The sequence below is a fragment of the Pelophylax lessonae genome, assembly GCF_965119305.1.
Source record: "Pelophylax lessonae genome assembly, chromosome: 8".
Lineage (NCBI taxonomy): Eukaryota > Metazoa > Chordata > Amphibia > Anura > Ranidae > Pelophylax > Pelophylax lessonae.
Genome location: NC_138775.1, coordinates 2,341,384 through 2,360,449, shown reverse-complemented (window position 1 = coordinate 2,360,449; position 19,066 = coordinate 2,341,384). Strand labels below are relative to the sequence as shown.

The window sequence follows — 19,066 nt, the reverse complement described above, 5'->3', positions numbered from 1 at the left end:
ATTGGTGTCAGTGGGAGGAATAGTGTCCCATCATTGGTGTCAGTAGGAGGAATAGTGTCCCATCAATGGTGTCAGTAGGAGGAATAGTGTCCCATCATTGGTATCACTGGGAGGAATAGTGTCCCATCATTGGTGTCAGTGGGGGGAATAGTGTCCCATCATTGGTGTCAGTGGGAGGAATAGTGTCCCATCATTGGTGTCAGTGGGGAGGAATAGTGTCCCATCATTGGTGTCAGTGGGGAGGAATAGTGTCCCATCATTGGTGTCAGTGGGGAGGAATAGTGTCCCATCATTGGTGTCAATGGGAGGAATAGTGTCCCATCATTGGTGTCAGTGGGAGGAATAGTGTCCCATCATTGGTGTCAGTGGGGAGGAATAGTGTCCCATCATTGGTGTCAATGGGAGGAATAGTGTCCCATCATTAGTGTCAATGGGAGGAATAATGACCCATCATTAGTGTCAATGGGAGGAATAATGACCCATTGTTGGTGTCAGTGGCAGAGATTATGCCACACTGTTGGTGTCAGTGGAGAACACAGTGCCTTTTTATCAGAGGGAGGAATAGTTCCCCAAGGGCCGGATAAAGATAAGCAAAGGGCAACATCTGTCCCCCAGGCTGCAGTTTGGAGACCACTGCCCTAGAGGAGCCTGTAGGGTTCCACAAAACCCTGTTGGAGAATGGCTTATCCACAGACACAAACTGCATCATTGTCCCAACACACCCAAGACCACGGTTCCTCTGATAATGGTTCTTCTGTTTCTTGGTTGTAGGTGAATTCAGTGAACTGTAACACCAGCTGGAAGATTGTGCTGTTTATGAAGTGGAGTGACAACAAAGATGACATCTTGAAGGGGGTGAGTGAGGATATCTGGAGGAAGACCTACAAACTGATAGCTGGGCAGCTTTTTGGGAATATCAAACTTTATCCACCCTCCAGGTGCAGCCAGGGGCAAAGTTCAACTACGTTGGTCAATAATGAATGAAAGAAAATTGGGGTGTTGACGATATTTTCTGCTGTTCCCTACCATACATCCAAATTCCACGCACAACAAAGACATATTTCTTAGTGACCATCACGCCATGAGTCCTTTGCTGCAATGAAGGGTGGAATGGATCCAGGTTAGATGGAGTCCATAAACAGAGTTTGTGGACTGACTTGGCAGCCTTTGGTTCATTGACTTCCATAGGAGAGCCCAGGGCAGTGTGAATTCCTGACCCCGTTCTGAGATTACATGGCTGACAGGTGGGCGGATATTGGAGGAGGCTGTGCCATACTTATCCAGCCTCCGCTTTGTGAGATTTTCTTGCTACTAAATCTTTAGTCGTGTTTCCAAAATGAATACACAGCTTAATGCTAAAGTCATATCAGTAGGTGCTCACTTGGTTCTGTGATTGTGCTCCACGTACCTGGCTGTCTCCCCCCCCCCCCACTACTGGACCTGGCGCTGTACAGGCCACTGAACAAAAAAAAAAAATTCCATGACCACATTCACCTTATGCCAAGTGTGGGTCGTGTCATTGGGTGTTACCAGCAGCTGTGGGAAGGACAATGGGGTGTGGGGGTCAGGCATGGGCAGTTGCAGTGACCACACTGGTTAGTCAGCCCGTGTTGCAGCCAGGAGGAAAGCCACCCATGGAGCATTTTTTAGGCTGCAGAACCTATATTTGTATGTTTAGCTGATGTTCTACATCAGAGGCGTAATTAAAACCTTAAGGGCCCCGGTACAAGAAACCATGAAGGGCCCCCCAGACCCCTGGCCGGGGACGTTCCCTTCAAGCCTGGGGCTCTTCCCACTGATCCTGGGGGCCCTTTACTCTCGTTGAGGGGCCCTTTATTACAGTCTCGCAGCAGGACCCTTTCACAAGTTCTGCAGTGGGCCCCCTTCCTGCCATCTTGGGGCCTCCCCATGGTGGTGGAATGCCAGGGCCCGGTCACAAGTGTGACCTTTGAGATCCTGGAAGTTCACCCACTGATGTCAGTAGTTTTTTTATTTTTTTGGTATTTTAATTGTATTTTTTATCATTTTTAGTTTATTTTTTTTACAATGTGACTGACTATGACTCTGTCCATTCAGAAAAGGAAGGAGCTGGTAAATTACATATTTACCGACCCCTTCCTGGTTCTCAATTGTGACACATCCCCTGCAGCAGCAGGCAGGAGAGGGGGGGATTACAGTGAAGGGGGGGGGGGGGGGCAAGCACAGTGTGGGGGGAACCAGGGGAGCACACAGGGGCCCAGAGACAGCAGAACACAAGTGAACTGGATAGGAGGGTGGGTGGGGGCAGCATACAGAGGAACCAATCACCTCCATTTTCCTCCTGCAGCTATGGGAGGAAGGAGGTCAGTGATTTCTCTACATGCTGCCCCCCCCCCGCCCCTCCTATCCAGGTGTACAGGGGAGCTGCACAGGCCCCCTGGAGCATGGGGCCCGGTTGCAATCGCATCCCCTGTAGTTACGCCCCTGTTCTACATGAATGTTTCCCCCGCTGCCATGAACACTGGTCCAGCTCTTCATATGACTGCACTTGGGAGCTAACAATCTGAAGGCTATAAATTGTTGAGCAGTAAACAATTGGAAGGTTTTGACTCTTTCTGGAGAATCTCTATAAAACTACTAAGCTCAGAGCCATGTTGTAGTGATGACCCAGAGTCTGATGGATGGTGGTGTCTTCCTCCTGCAGGGTGACGTTGTGCGGTTGTTCCATGCAGAGCAGGAGAAGTTCCTGACATGTGATGACCATAGGAAGAAGCAGTATGTTTTTCTCAGGACCACCGGCCGCCAGTCTGCAACCTCTGCCACCAGCTCCAAGGCATTATGGGAAGTGGAGGTGAGAGCCGACCTGGACCTTGTGGTCTTTATTACAACCCAGTGTAATGTCTGTAGTTGTGTCTTCTCTATGGGAGTTTACTGTTTGGAAGCAAAACTTGAAATCTTTTTTGATCCTTTTCAAACCTAAACTTTTCAATAACCGAGTATAGATGCCCATTTGTCAATGAGCTTACAAGGGTCTAAGAAGGAAGAGGGAATTGGTGCTCCATTCTGTGCCCAGGAGGAGACCCTCTTATGGTGGCCACTTTTGGCTCATGGGCCCAGAAGTTTTTTTACCTTCTGCACCCTTTGCAGACTCTCTTCCGGCTTAGGCCAATGATTGTGGAGTCGTCTTTAGCATTGATTTTCATGTAAAGTGATAAACCCAATACTTACAATCTCATGTATGCGTCACTATGTTGTAATTTCCGATGGGGGCTGCCAGTGGCCGTTTCAACAAACATTATGTAGACACGGTCCACTGTTGTCACCATCAGGAAACCTGCCCTGAGAAGTGATATGCAGCCATTGCTGGAGTGCATATAGGCTGGAAGGGTTTATGAAGAGACCGCAGGAGATCAGCAGAACTCTAACAATGGAAGAAAGCTGAAAACTCCATAAAAGAGAGACCTGGTAATGGTTTGATGAGCAGTACTTGGAAAACTAAATGTCCTAGTCTAGATCAGTGATGACAAACCTTGGCACTCCAGAATGGAACTAAATTTCCCATGATGATCAACTACACTGCAAAGTGAGTATCACAGGAAATGTAGTCCCAAAACATCTGGGGTGCAAAAGTTCGCCATCACTGGTCTAGATCTACTTTTGGTCCTAACTTGATTCCATTGGCCAGCTGTCAGGTACCATTAACCAGTCCTAACTTGATTCCATTGGCCAGCTGTGAGGGACCATTAACCAGTCTTAAAAGGAGTCAAATGTGGGAGGCAGTTAATGTTTTGTACTTTGTTTTCTTGTTTCGTAGGTTGTCCAGCACGACCCGTGTAGAGGAGGCGCCGGCTACTGGAACAGCCTGTTCAGATTTAAGCATTTGGCAACAGGACATTACCTGGCAGCGGAGGTGAGTGAGCGACCGCCAAGGGTCTAGAAGGCATAAAGTTCCCACTTTGACAATGTGGTCCTATGAGCAAAAATGGATCATTTTTAAGCCGTGTAAATTTGTAGGTTTCTGACTTTCTCCAACTTGCTCCATCTCAGAAATCTCTTCATGTAGGAGGTAACCAGCCATGACTTCTTTTTTTTGCTCCCCCCCCCCCCCCCCCAGCAGATGGCTTGAGAAGGTTTTTTTTCTCACTGTACGGTTCTTTCCTCAGGTGAACCCTGACTATGAGGCAGGTAGCCTGGAAGCTGAGGTCTCAGTAAGTATGGCAGGTAGAAGCCTTGGAGCCTTAACCCACCTCCACCCAACATGACCCAGCTTGAGTAACCCATTACCAACCCTTGACACTGTGCCAGATCTCATTTTTCCTGGTGGCATCTTCTCCAGCTGCCCAGCCCCCCGCTTCCCCTATCAGCATCTTCTCCAGCTGCCCAGCCCCCCGCTTCCCCTATTGGCATCTTCAACAGCTGCCCAGCCCCCGCTTCCCCTATTGGCATTTACTCCAGCTGCCCAGCCCCCCGGCTTCCATCCAATACTCGCCCATTTCATGGCTGTCTCCACCAACTGAACTTCATGTTGCATACACTGCAGAGGATCTACATTACCTTCACTGATAGTTCATTCACTTGGCTGTATGCTGAGATTATTCCAGCAGTGGGATAATCTGAAAACCATAAAACACTTTTGTAAGGAATTCTGTTCATGCCGCATCATTGGAACATTTACAGTGCGTTGAAAAAGTATTCACAACCCTTGAAAATTCCCACATTGTCACGTTGGGAGATTTCAGGGGGTGTGAATACTTTTTCAAGCTCTGTAGCGTTCTGAAGGTCCTGCTATGTTGCCGTAGAAATTGCTGAGGTTGCCCTGGCTTGTGGGAGGACTGCGGTGTGAACACCGGGCATTGCGCCAAGCAGCCTTTGTTTTACCTTGACGCCCCCGGGAGGATATCGGAGCCGGCTGGCTGTGTCTTATGTGGAGATTTTGTGCTTTTCCATGATAATCCCTGGAAGTTTTTTAACCATTTCACCCTAAACTTGTCCGTCCCCCAAGGAGCCGAGAAGATTTTACATTTCTGCTATGGAGCGGTTTATTTGGCAGTAACGTTGTTGGATGCATTTTTTTTTTGGTTTTGTTCAATTTTAATAAAAAAAAAAAAAAAAGTGCTGCTGTAGATTGAAAGTATAAATTTAATTTTCTTATCTGTCCAGATTAAAACACCTGAATTATTATGATTTTTATACGAAGCATTGCAAAGGTATATACAACTAAAATAAAGGTGTGGGTTTTTTTTTAAATGTGACAAAAAATAAACTAAACAAAAAAAAAAAGTTTAAATATATTGATTCAAGAAAATAAAATCTGGAAAATTCAATGAGGGGAGAAGGGGAAAGAGTTAATTAGGGCTGATTAGGGTACTTATAAGAGATAAGGGGTTAAAGAGACAAATCCCAATATAATAGAAAAAAAAAAATCTGCAAAGCTCACCGGACGTGTGGTGCCATTCAGTCCTTCTGCCCCTCTCCTGCATCCCCTCCACCCATATGCTGGCAATTCTTGGCTCTGAAAATGAAGCCTGATATCTACAAACCGCTTCTAGCAGCTGCTGAGGTCCAAACATTTCAGGCTTAAGAGCCGGTTCACACTGGAGCGATCCGACTTGCCGGGGCAACCTCACAAGTCATTGTGCGCTGCTCGCACCGCGACCTCGGAGCAGCCGGCACGGACTTCATAACATTGAAGTCAATGCGGGTCGCCCCAAAGAAGCTCCGGACCCTTTTTCTAAGTCGGAGCGACTTGTGTCGCTCCTACTAGAACGGGTCCACAGCTTCTCTATGGCAGGCGACCAGGTCGCCCCAGTGTGAACCGGTGTAACGTTAGAAAACCATACCCCGTGTAGAAACCATACCCTCGTCACTTCCTGTGAGAAACAGCTGAGCAGCGAAGGAGTGCGCATGCTCAGAGAGCCGGAAACATCATGGAAGGGCAGAGAAGATGACAAGTGCGCATGCTCAGAAGGTATGAAATAATTACGGTAGTGAAAGTAATGTTAAACTTGCGTCGGTTACATAAAACAGTGCGGCTGCACTATGAGACACCTCCGCTCCTATCCTTGTAACTTTCCTGATGTGGGCTAATAAATATGAAAGTGGCGGCGGGTGTATGAGATGTAAATGTTGGCTCTGTGATCCGCTTTTATATTTATTACCCCAGATCAGGGAAGTGACAGGGAGAGGAGCGGAGATTACTCATAGTGCAGAGGAGCTGTTTTAATGTAACGGCGGCAAGTATAACGTTAAACACACTGCCGTGAGAAATCCATACCCTCCGGAAGTGACGAGGGTATGGTTTTCTCACGGGTATGGTTTTTTCACGGAACACCGGCTCTTAGTCAGTGCTTTCAAATGTTGTTTAGATACTACAAAGTAACATTGTTTATAAACATTGGTCAGATATGGAATATAGATACAAAGTAACATTGTTTATAAACATTGGTCGGCTATGGAATAGAGATACAAAGTAACATTGTTTATAAACATTGGTCAGATATGGAATAGAGATACAAAGTATGTGGGAAAAGGTGAGGTAAGGTGGCGCTGCCTAGTTATGTACAGGTGGTGTAAAAATTGGTCTAATGGTCACTAAATAAAGTGCTAATGTGCTGGCTTAAATGATAACACGCAATCCAGGGTGTGGAGTATACGTGTATGGAAAAGTGGAAAACAGGTTTAGGGAGCAATCTCCCCAACTTAGTGCTCTAAAGGCGCTTTTCCACTGCATGGAACCGTACCGGCTCAGCACGCTTTTGTGCTTTTCCACTGCGGTACCGCATGGTATAGGGTCGGAACGGTTTGGTACGGTACGGTATAGGTTTGCTTTTACACTGCATGGAACCGGGTATAGGTTTGCTTTTCCACTAAAGTAGTACTAAAGTTAAGTGGGTGGGATAACAACGGGGTGGGTGTGATTCTCTGACCAATCAGTGGCTAGTAGTGACTGCATGCAAAGGATTGTGGGATATGGTACCAGTTTGGTACCTGTTGGAACCACAATCGAGTAGGTACTGTTTTTTCAGAGCCGTACCGTACCGTTCGGTTCCATGCAGTGGAAAAGCAAACCTATACCGTACCGTACCGTTCCGACCCTATACCATGCGGTACCGCAGTGGAAAAGCACAAAAGCGTGCCGAACCGGTACGGTTCCATGCAGTGGAAAAGCGCCACAACAGGTACCAAACTGGTACCATATCCCACAATCCTTTGCATGCAGTCACTACTAGCCACTGATTGGTCAGAGAATCCCACCCACCCCGTTGTTATCCCACCCACTTAACTTTAGTACTACTTTAGTGGAAAAGCAAACCTATACCGTACCGTACCGAACCGTTCCGACACTATACCATGCGGTACCGCAGTGGAAAAGCAAACCGGGCCAAGCAGGGCCGAGTAGAGCCGGTACTTGCAGTGGAAAAGTGCCTAAAGTGTGGTGTGCAATAAATAGTTAAATAAATTGATATACTAATATGCCAGTGAAAAAATAGGTGGTGTGTTCCCAATTTTGAATTTATAATCTAATGTAATATGATTAAAGACGTGTTTAGAAAATAGATACAATAAATAGATAAATCAATATCCAAAGAAAACTGTGTGCCAATGAAAGAGATTAAGATGATGATAGTGATCGCACAATTAAAACAATATAGTAATCCAATAAAGTATACAGTCCATTTAGTGCTGAATAAAAAAAGTGTGATATTCCCCAAAGGGTGACAGACAGTCTTAAAGGTGCTATAAAGTGAAGGAAAAAATATCTCAATCAATTGGTGATCTTCCAGGTGGTCCAAGTGCTGGGTGATGGGTAAGGAAAACAGGTGCACCCCTCCAATTTCTCCCGCACTCACCAGAGATATATACCCCTACAGGGGTAATGAGCCTTGGTAAAATCTCCTCTTATCCAGTAATTTTGATGTGTGGGGGCTCTTGGGGGGAAGGTGTCACTTTCACCTGGATAGTGGGGCCTCCCTTTTCCTCAATCGGTGATGATATGCAAGGAAGAAGCGCTAATATAGTGATGTACCGTTTAAAATACTTTATTAGGCAAATGGAAGTCAAGTACTCACATAACGGTAAACAGGCATCCAGAGCAGTAGGGGCCACGAGTCCCCCGTTGGCGGCTACTTCCGGAATGCTATGTTTATAAACATTGATCAGACGGGAGATAGAGAGATACAAAGTAACATTGTTTATAAACATTGATCAGACGGAAGATAGAGATACAAAGTAACATTGTTTATAAACATTGATCAGACAGGAGATAGAGAGATACAAAGTAACATTGTTTATAAACATTGATCAGACAGGAGATAGAGAGATACAAAGTAACATTGTTTATAAACATTGATCAGACGGGAGATAGAGAGATACAAAGTAACATTGTTTATAAACATTGATCAGACGGAAGATAGAGATACAAAGTAACATTGTTTATAAACATTGATCAGACGGAAGATAGAGATACAAAGTAACATTGTTTATAAACATTGATCAGACAGGAGATAGAGAGATACAAAGTAACATTGTTTATAAACATTGATCAGACGGAAGATAGAGATACAAAGTAACATTGTTTATAAACATTGATCAGACAGGAGATAGAGAGATACAAAGTAACATTGTTTATAAACATTGATCAGACAGGAGATAGAGAGATACAAAGTAACATTGTTTATAAACATTGATCAGACGGGAGATAGAGAGATACAAAGTAACATTGTTTATAAACATTGATCAGACGGAAGATAGAGATACAAAGTAACATTGTTTATAAACATTGATCAGACGGAAGATAGAGATACAAAGTAACATTGTTTATAAACATTGATCAGACAGGAGATAGAGAGATACAAAGTAACATTGTTTATAAACATTGATCAGACCGGAGAAAGAGATACAAAGTAACATTGTTTATAAACATTGATCAGACAGGAGATGGAGAGATACAAAGTAACATTGTTTATAAACATTGATCAGGCAGGAGATGGATACAAAGTAACATTGTTTATAAACATTGCTCAGATATGGAATAGAGATACAAGGTTATCATATCTGAACAATGTTTATAAACAATGTTTATCTCTATTCCACATCTGAAGTTTTATAAACAAAGTAAGGCTCCTTTTCCACGGGCGGTGCGCCCGACGGAGTCCGTGCTGCTCAGTGGGGGATCGATTTGCCGATCCCCGCTGAGCAGGCTGATGACAGCTCCATCTCCGCTCTGTGTGCAGAGACAGAGCGGGGAGATCGGACCGCCTGTCCGTTCTCATCCGATCCGATCCTCCATACTGATGGAAAATAGGGTTTCCGGGTGTCAGAGGAGATGTCTTTGCTGACATCTGCTGCTCCATAGAAGTGCATGGAGCATCCGATCCACCTGAAAAACTGACGATCGGATCGGAAAGCCCGGGTGAAAGGAGCCTATTGTTGGCTTTTATATATACTCTGCAGATCAAAGGGATGAACTTTCTATACGCAGCTTTAATATTTCTTGTTACTTTACCTCTTAAGGAGTGGGCTTATTTCTGACATTTGCTGTTTACAAGGTAAAATCTGTATTTATGCTAGAAAATTACTTAGAACCCCCAAACATTATATAGAATATTATTATTAATATATATATATATATATAATATATAAACACAGACTCTGAAGAATAAAATGGTGGTCATTGCAATATTTTTTGTCACTGTATTTGCGCAGCAGCCTTTCAAATGGAATTTTTTGGTGAAAAATATATTTCCCTGCATTTAAACAAAAAAACAGACAATTTAGCCCAATTTTTTTCTATAATGTGAAAGATAATGTTACGCCGAGTAAATGGATACCCAACATGTCACGCTTCAAAATTGCGCATGCTCGCGGAATGGCGGCACACATTGGTAATTCTCCATAGGCAATGCTTTAAAATTTTCTACAGGTTACCAGTTTAGAGTTGGAGGAGGTCGGGGGATGGAATTTTTGCTCTCACTCTTAACGATCGTGGCGATATCTCACATGTGTGGTTTGAACGCCGTTTACATATGTGGGCCGGACTTGTGTATGCGTTCACTTCTGCGCGTGAGTTTGCAGGGATGGGCACTTTTCTTATTTATTTTACCTTTTTCTCTTTACACTGTCCCTTTTAAAAAAAAACTTTTATTCCTTTTAGAAGGAATGTAAACATCTCTTGTAATAGAAATAAGCAGGAGAGGTCCTCTTTAATGTGAGATCTGGGGGGGGGGGGGGGTCACAAATACCTCACATCTACACTAAAAAGCAAAAAAGTCCTTTTTTTTCCATCATGAAAAAGAATGTCTGTAGGTTCTCCTTCCTGTCCCCGGTATAGTGGGAGTAGTAGTTGGTCACATTGGAATGGATGAGTTCTGTTCGGTTTCCCGGCCTCTCCAAGCCTCGGGTTCAATACTTTAGTATTTTAAATGCTTATTTTTTACCCTTTCGTTTGTTTTTACATGCAGTGTGTCTCTGAACACGCAAAAAAAGACTTATTACAGGAAGAGTCAGTTCCCGACATATCCGCATCCCCCCGCCTCCTTGTATGCCGTAGCCTCTGGGATTGTCTAAGTGCTGACTGTGCTGGCCCAGCTCCTCCCTCACCTCCCTAGATAAGTCTTTTCATGGAGGTGCTGTCGGAGCACAGGGGGTAAAGTATAGGATGTCACTTGAGTGTGCCAGGATTGCTGACATCACATCATAGATAGATGGCAGCCCCCAGCCTAGTATTAGGGCTTTGGATGTCTTCACAGGGTGGAATTTATCGGTACAGAAAATGCCTGAAATATTCAGCAAATGCACTTCTATTATTATGGGACGGTTGTTGAAAAAGAATGGACTGGTGAGATTTCCACAACCCTCCCCTTTAGTCCACAATGGACCTTATAAGCATTTTATAAAAAATGGTCCCATTGAAAGCAGACTCCTCCCCCTGGCGGGTAATAACCGACATACACAAATTGAATAAATAGAAGTTCAAATGCTGTTTTTTTTTTTTTCTTAGTCAAGAAAAAAAAAAAAAAAAAATGTATGAAGCTTAAATCCTCACAGGATGGATCTTCTGCAAATGTGTGAAAAATGTGAAAGTTCTCAGAAGTTTGTCCTCTTTTCAGATGGATTTGGATCAGGACCCGGCCCGCGCCAGGATGAGAGTGGCTCCAGAGAAGATGATGTGCACCTTGGTCTCTGTCCCCGAAGGAAACGATATCTCCTCCATCTTTGAGTTGGACCCAACCACTCTAAGAGGTGGTGACAGCCTGGTACCGAGGTTTGTGATCATTGTGTGGGATCCGATAACCCCCCCGGGCATCGGATCGGGCTTCTCGCCACCCACAGGAAATTCATCTGTACACCCCATAATATTCATCCAGATGCTGGATTTATGTTGCCTGGTAGAAGATGGGATTGAAGCTGATTGGTTGCTTTGAGTGCACGACGGAAAAATTTTTCATATCGCATTCATTCATTAACCACTTAAGCCCCGGAGGATTTGGCTGCTAAAGGACCAGGGGTTTTTTTGCGATTTTTTACTACGTGACTTTAACGGACAATTGCGCGGTCGTGCGACGCTGTACCTAAACGAATTTGACGTCCTTTTTTTCCCACAAACAGAGCTTTCTTTTGGTGGTATTTGATCACCTGTGCGATTTTTTGATCACGCGCTATAAACAAAAAAAGAGCGTAAATTTTGCAAAAATAACAATATTTTTCACATTTTTTTATATGAAATTCCCCAAAAAAAAAAGTAAAAATCAAAATTTTTTAACATTTTTCGGCCAATTTGTTTTATGCTACCTATGTTTGGTAAAAAAAATCGCAAAAAGCGTATTTTGATTGGTTTGCGCAAAAGTTATCGCGTTTACTAACAAAGAGAAAGATTTTTGTCATTTTTGGTGTTTTTTTTTTTAACGCGTAATGGCGGCGATCTGCGACTTTTTTTTCGGTACTGCGACATTGCGGCGGACAGATCGGACCCTTGACTGACATTTTTGACACTTTTGGGGTTACCAGTGACATTACTGCAGTAATCAGTGCTATACATATGCACTGTTACTGCAAAAATGACACTGGCAGGGAAGGGGTTAACTTTATTGGACAGGGAGGGGTTAAGTGTGTCCTAGGGGCGTGCTTTCTACTGTGTAGGGACATTGCTATTGGTGTAAAAGCAAAGATCAACCGTTCTACATAGTAGAACGGTCAGATCTTTACTTTTACACAGGGAGAACTGACAGGCAGCTTGTTTACACAAGCTGCTCTGTCTTTCTCCCTTCACAGGAGCGATCGTAGTGTGGCCGGCGGACATCGAGTCCGCCGGTCACACGCACTGACTTGCCTGTGAACGAGCCGCGGCGGGCGCGCGCCTCGGCGGGCGCGCGCCCGCTCGCTATAGGCTCGCAAGTCAGTGACAGGCGAGTGACGTACCGATACGTCACTCTGCCTGGCCGGGGCTGACCGCCGCAGTATATAGTCGTGCGGCGGTCGGCAACCGGTTAAGTTCACAATTTTGTTTCGTTATACGAAACTAATTCCACAAACAAATTATTATAACCTATTTTGTTGCTTTTGAATTTGGGAAAATGGCTATAATTTTATTTTATTCTAGTCTGCTTTTATATTCTATTTTATCCTATTTAATTTTATTCTGTTTACTATTTTTCTATTCTTCTTTATTTTCCATTTTAATTTCCATTCCATTGTATTCTGTTCTTTTCATGTCCTTGTTTTTTTTTTTTTTCTTCTATTTTATTCTATTATATTCTGTTCTTTTATTTCCTTTTCTTTTTTTGTTTTGTTTGTTTTTATTTTCTTGCATTCTTTAAGGCTACATTCACACCTGAGTGTAGTGTTTTCGCGCGTTTTTTACCGTGATTTTACCGCGATTTACAGGCGTTTTTTGTGCAGGCGTTTTTTTATTGAATAGATACCAATGGAAAACACCTGTAATCTGCCCAAAAAGAAGCTCATGTACTTTTTTGAGCGTTGGGCGTTTTGCTTCAGGCGTCAAAACGCTCAGATGTGAACAGGGGCCATTGAAATGAATAGGATTTGTCTTGTTGGGCGTTTTGAGAGCTGATCCTAGAGCAGAAAAACTCCCCAAAAACGCCCCAAAACGCCGACATGTGAACGGAGCCTTATTGTCTTGTGTTTTTTTGTCTATTGACTATTCTATTTTATTTTCAGTTCTTTTATTTTCTTGTGTTTTCTTCTATTCTATTTTGTTTTTCTTCTATTCTATTTAAGGCTTCTTTCACACGGCCGCTCCGCTGCTTTAGTCCGCTGCGGGACTTTTTTTTTTTTTCACGGAGTGGATGACATTTGTGTCATCCGCTCCGTGTGCCCGCATATCATCCCATCCGCTTGCGGATGATATACGGACATAATGCATTTCTATGGGCGTTGCGGATGTCGGTGGATGACGCCGCTGACATCCGATTTTCCTTCCTTTCCGTTTTTTACACGGATGAAAAAATAGGGTTCTGTTCTCTTCCAAAAAACGGAACAGAACTGAAAGGAGGAAAATCGGATGTCAGCGGATGGTATTCCGCTAACATCCATATTAAAGAATAGCGCAACCATGCAAAAGAAATGACTATCAAATATGGAGACAATCCATAAATAAAAATGGGGATTTAGTTCCACCATATGGCCATATTGTGCTCAAGCCCACCACTGCGTCAAAGTACCCCATTATTGGTGGGTCCTACACTATCCATAAAAAAAGGGGTGAATCCAGCCTCCCTTACCCTTGGAGACAACGCTCCTTGCTGGGAAGGTGTGCTAATGCACTGCAAGGGACTCCTCCTATATCTACTTGATAGAGGACACCAATAGAGTACAGGTGTGTGTGTGGGGGATGGGATGCTCAACCCCATAAGTCTGGTCAGACCGAATACATAATAAACAAGCAAAAAATTGGGGGGGCAAACCCTGAACATGTATATCTAAAGCCGGTGCAGCTATGGACCAAGCAACATGTATATTAAAAAAGAATAGCGCAACCATAGCGCTGACATCCGCAGTGCCATTCACTTACATTATGTCCGCAAATCATCCGCAAAAAAATAGGACGATTTGCGGACACACGGAGCGGCCGTGTGAAAGGACCCTTCTTTTCAGTTTTTATTTTCTATTTTTATTTACTTTTTTTTCTATTCTGTTTTATTCTATTCTGTTCCTTTTTTATGTTCTGGTTTTGTTTTTTATTCTGATTTATTGTATTCCATTTAACAGCCTAAGTAGGAATAATCATCAGCATTTATTGCAATGTGTTTCCAATTCGAAATTGAATTTATAGTCAAATTAATTTTCAAATTCAGATTTGTAATTTGTTTTGTTATTTTTTTTGGATATGTTGAAATGGGTATTGTGATTGTGCTTCCGAATTTTGATTCATAATTAAAAAAAAAAAAAAAAAAAGGCACATGTCTTATCTAATCCCAATCTTTTGTTTTAATTTCTTTTAGAAACTCCTATGTACGACTGCGCCATTTGTGTACCAACACGTGGGTGCACAGCACCAACAGCCCCATTGATAAGGATGAGGAAAAGCCGGTCATGTTACGGGTAAGGTCCGATATTTCCACTACTGCTGCTAACTTCTCAAATCCTCGACATTGAAGTTGAATAATCACATTTTCATGACTGAAGGTGGCGTTCTATAGATGTTCTCCTATGTTCGACCACGGCATTGTCCTCGTTTAACCACTTCTGGACCAGAAGGTTTCCCCTCTAATTGACCAGGCCATTTTTTGCGATTGGGCACTGCATTACTCTAACACGGTCGTGCGATGCTGTACCTAAATAAAATGGATTTCCTTGTTTCGCACAAATAGAGCTTTCTTTTGGTGGTATTTTATCACCTCTGCGTTTTTTTTTTTTTTGTTTTGTTTTGTTTTTTTTTCGCCAGAAACTGAAGAGTGACAATTCTGAAAGAAAACAATATTTTTTACATTCTGCTATATTTTTTTTTTTTTTAGTTTCTTTATTGAAGAACAAAGTACCAGTACAATCGCATGTAGAAAACAGTGCCACATGAGAGTGCAAAAAAAGCAGTCAACGGTCAGGCAGAATCGCACGTGAAACAATACAAGCCAAAAACAAAGACTTCTGGTGGCAGCAGATAAACAATTGAGAGAAAGTGCCCGGTACTCTGCAGCCAAAACTTTTACATTCTGCTATATAACATTCCCAATAAAAAATAATTTAAACACATTTTTTTCATAATTTCTATTCTGCTACATATTTTTGGTAAAAAAAAAAAAAAACACCCAAAAAGTGTATTTTGATTGGTTTGTGCAAAAGTTATCACGTCTACAAACTATGGGAAAGATTTGTCATTTTTAGTTATTTTGTTACTAGTAATGGCAGCGATCTGCGATTTTTTGCGGGACTGCGACATTGCGGCGGACAGATCGGACCCCTAACTGACATTTTTGACACTTTTATGGGGGACCAGTGACATTACTACAGTAATCAGTGCTATAAATATGCAAGGTCACTGTACTAATGACACTGGAAGGGAAGGGGTTAACACCAGGGGCGATCAAAGGGTTAAATGTGTCCCTAGGGGGTGCTTTCTAACTGTGTGGGGATGGGCTTGCTGCATGAACACAGATCTGTGCTCCTAAATAGGAGGATCCCTGTGTTCATTACTGACCGCCGTTCTGTCTCCACGGGGAGCAGTCGCGGCCGCCGGACCTGCTGATTGGCTCCTCCTGTGGGGAATGGGCTCACGCCTCCACTCGTGGTCCTGCAAAGTGACGTACAGTTACGTGGTTTCGGCGGACAGAGCCGACCTGCCGCAGGATATGTATTGCTGGCGGTCGACAAGTGGTTATACAATTATAGGAGTCATTTATTCAGCTGAATTTTATAGAAAGATCCTTTAATTGGGTTTTCTATGAAATCTGCATTCTAAAGGTCCTCAAAACTGTATTCCCATCATGTTCCTATCTGGGCGGGGGGGGGGGGGGAGCGCCTCCTGACATACAGAGCATTGCTCTTCATTGAGTAAGTATACCCAAAGAACGATGTCTTGGATAAATGACCATATTGGCAAAGCTCTGTGTATGGATTGGTTGAGTTCAGTAATGAGCGTTGTGTCCTTCCTGCATCACTTAGATTGGAACGTCCCCTGTGAAGGAAGACAAGGAAGCGTTTGCCATTGTTCCCGTGTCCCCGGCGGAGGTTAGAGATCTGGACTTTGCCAATGATGCCAGTAAGGTTCTCTCTTCCATTGCTGGAAAGTTGGAGAAGGGGACCATTACCCAGAATGAGAGGAGGTAAGGGGCAATTCATGAATTAACCACTTGTGGTGGGACAGATCTCACCTTGGAGGAAACCTCTACATCAGTGGTCCTCAACCCTGGCCCTCAGGGCCCACTAACAGGCCAGATTTGCAAGATAACTGAAATACATCCCAGGTGATATAATTTGCTGCTCAGTGATTGCAGTATTCTAGTCTGCATCTCCTCAAGGTAATACTTAAAATCTGACCTGTTAGTGGGCCCTGAGGACCGGAGTTGAGGACCACTGCTCTACATCACTAAACCTGGCCATATACGGAGAGAATGTCTTTCCTGCAACCACTGACGTGTTGACAGGGGATTCCTTCCCACTGAGCCATTGTGTTCTCCTAGGGGAAATGGGCGGCACTGGGAGAAGACTGTGACTCTTGCTAGAGGCTTTACCAACCACTAGCAAAAATCGCATGTAAAATCCAGCAGATTGGTTGTACCCAAGTTGATCAATCAACTTGGGTACATTCAGCCTGCCCTTACATTGTTTGAATCTCAGCCAGTCCCTGCTGAACCGGCCAAGATTCGAACAGTCTATGGCTGGATCCAAAGCACTTGGAAACATGTGTTCCCTGCCACAGACCACTGTCCAGACATGTCTGCTTTCTACCTTAGTCAGTTTGTATATGGACCCCCCTCCGTCTCCAGTTATTCTGATGTGACTTTTGCTCTTCGTTTTATGATTTAGGGCGGTGACCAAACTCTTGGAGGAGTTGGTTTATTTTGTGACAGCCGGGGTGAATTCTGGGCAGGATGTTCTGGAGGTCCTGGTGAACAAACCCAACCGCGAACGCCAGAAACTGATGCGGGAGCAGAATATCCTGAAACAGGTGTGGGTTGTGTTCTGTGGGGGTGGATCTATCTTGGAAGCGTTGACATGCTGAGTGTAGTTGTCTCCTCCCCCGCAGATCTTCAAGCTGTTGCAGGCACCGTTTACAGATTGTGGTGATGGTCCAATGCTGAGGCTGGAGGAACTGGGGGATCAAAGACACGCGCCCTTCAGGCACATCTGCCGGTTGTGCTACCGCGTCCTGCGGCACTCCCAGCAAGACTACCGCAAGAATCAGGTAAGACTACCGCAAGAATCGGGTATTTTTTTTTTTTCCCAAAAAATGTATTTATTTTTTTTAATTAGTCTTTTAAGAAGTGCAACAATTTAACAAGTACAGAAGTAACAATATAGGAAAGCACGAAAACAACCAGATAATCAGTAGGTTATGCAACATGAATCTGCTTAGCGGTGTACTGTTACAAAACCTGCTTTACATGGATATCACGCGAAATGTCGGTGTAACCGGTTGGGGGATCCATTCGGGCACCCCCCCCCCCCCGAATGGGAACATATTGCGCCAGAGGATGGAAGCCACCTCTGTGGAGTTAGTAGTCCATGTAACTGTTATGAGACGGAAGCAAAACATCAGAGTAAATTAGAATGTTGGACATGGAAGATTTAAATATTAGGTAAAGTAAAAGTGCGCTGATTTTAAGTGGATAAGCTGCTACCTTAGAGTGATAAATATGGGATGAATGGATAAAAATCAGGTGCGCTAAACAAATATACATCCAATCATATGCATCTAAACATGAATGGGTGCTGTGACAAATATATGGGTGCTGGTGCTGCAGTGTAAAACTGTAAAGGAAGACAGGTGCAAATCAATACAACTGAATCAAAAACACCCTTGTGTGACAAACAAGTGTCCATCCAAATAAATGTCCAAAAACAATCCAGATGTGATGTGAACAGGTGAATACAGGTCACTATCCAAAATTTTCCAGTGAAGAAACAATGAAACTGAAGAGTGTAGACCACGTGAAGGAGAATTCAGCGTCCCACCACCAGCTATACTGCTTACCAGAAGATGGAATTAATAAGGGCATATAAAGATAGCTCTGCTCCGAAAACCGTGCAGCGGAGAGAAGAGTTCCAGATAGCTAAGGCCAGCACCAATCCCCAAGGAAGAGAGTGGACTCTTACCAGAAGAGATGTTAAATCAAGCCTGGAACAACACAGTACTCCTGTCCTGCACGGGAATATGAGGTGGTTCTCTGGTACAATCTCAAATCTTGTCCTCCGTATTGGGGGAACAAAGAGAGGGACCGCCATGGTGCATTACCATAAAACCATTTAAGAAGCATAAAAAAAATACAACTTTTTAGAAGGACCAAGCTCAAAAATCCCCTCCAGAGATGGAGCCGGTGACAGCGGTCGCCTGCAGTGCAAACCGTCGTGTCGCTGTGTCTAGTGATGTCGCGGCGTTTCCCCCGATTGGGGATCTCAGTGGATGCCCAATCGGGGGAAGCGCGTCAGAGAGGAGGCGCCGCGACATCACTAGACACAGCGACACGACGGTTTGCACTGCAGGCGACCGCTGTCACCGGCTCCATCTCTGGAGGGGATTTTTGAGCTTGGTCCTTCTAAAAAGTTGTATTTTTTTTATGCTTCTTAAATGGTTTTATGGTAATGCACCATGGCGGTCCCTCTTTCTTTGTTCCCCCAATACTGAGGACAAGATTTGAGATTGTACCAGAGAACCACCTCATATTCCCGTGCAGGACAGGAGTACTGTGTTGTTCCAGGCTTGATTTAACATCTCTTCTGGTAAGAGTCCACTCTCTTCCTTGGGGATTGGTGCTGGCCTTAGCTATCTGGAACTCTTCTCTCCGCTGCACGGTTTTCGGAGCAGAGCTATCTTTATATGCCCTTATTAATTCCATCTTCTGGTAAGCAGTATAGCTGGTGGTGGGACGCTGAATTCTCCTTCACGTGGTCTACACTCTTCAGTTTCATTGTT

General features: G+C 43.9%; 1 protein-coding gene across 1 annotated transcript in view; it reads left to right on the top strand.

Moving 5' to 3' along the window:
- The window catches only part of ITPR1 (inositol 1,4,5-trisphosphate receptor type 1), a 163,441-nt gene that overhangs the window by 14,792 nt on the left and 129,583 nt on the right, over nt 1–19,066 (top strand). The window contains exons 5-13 of the mRNA XM_082266152.1: nt 772–855; nt 2,684–2,830; nt 3,794–3,889; nt 4,143–4,187; nt 11,088–11,242; nt 14,439–14,538; nt 16,096–16,256; nt 16,960–17,101; nt 17,180–17,338. Of these exons, the coding sequence (XP_082122278.1) occupies nt 772–855; nt 2,684–2,830; nt 3,794–3,889; nt 4,143–4,187; nt 11,088–11,242; nt 14,439–14,538; nt 16,096–16,256; nt 16,960–17,101; nt 17,180–17,338 (1,089 nt within the window). The remainder of the gene's footprint in view (nt 1–771; nt 856–2,683; nt 2,831–3,793; nt 3,890–4,142; nt 4,188–11,087; nt 11,243–14,438; nt 14,539–16,095; nt 16,257–16,959; nt 17,102–17,179; nt 17,339–19,066) is intronic.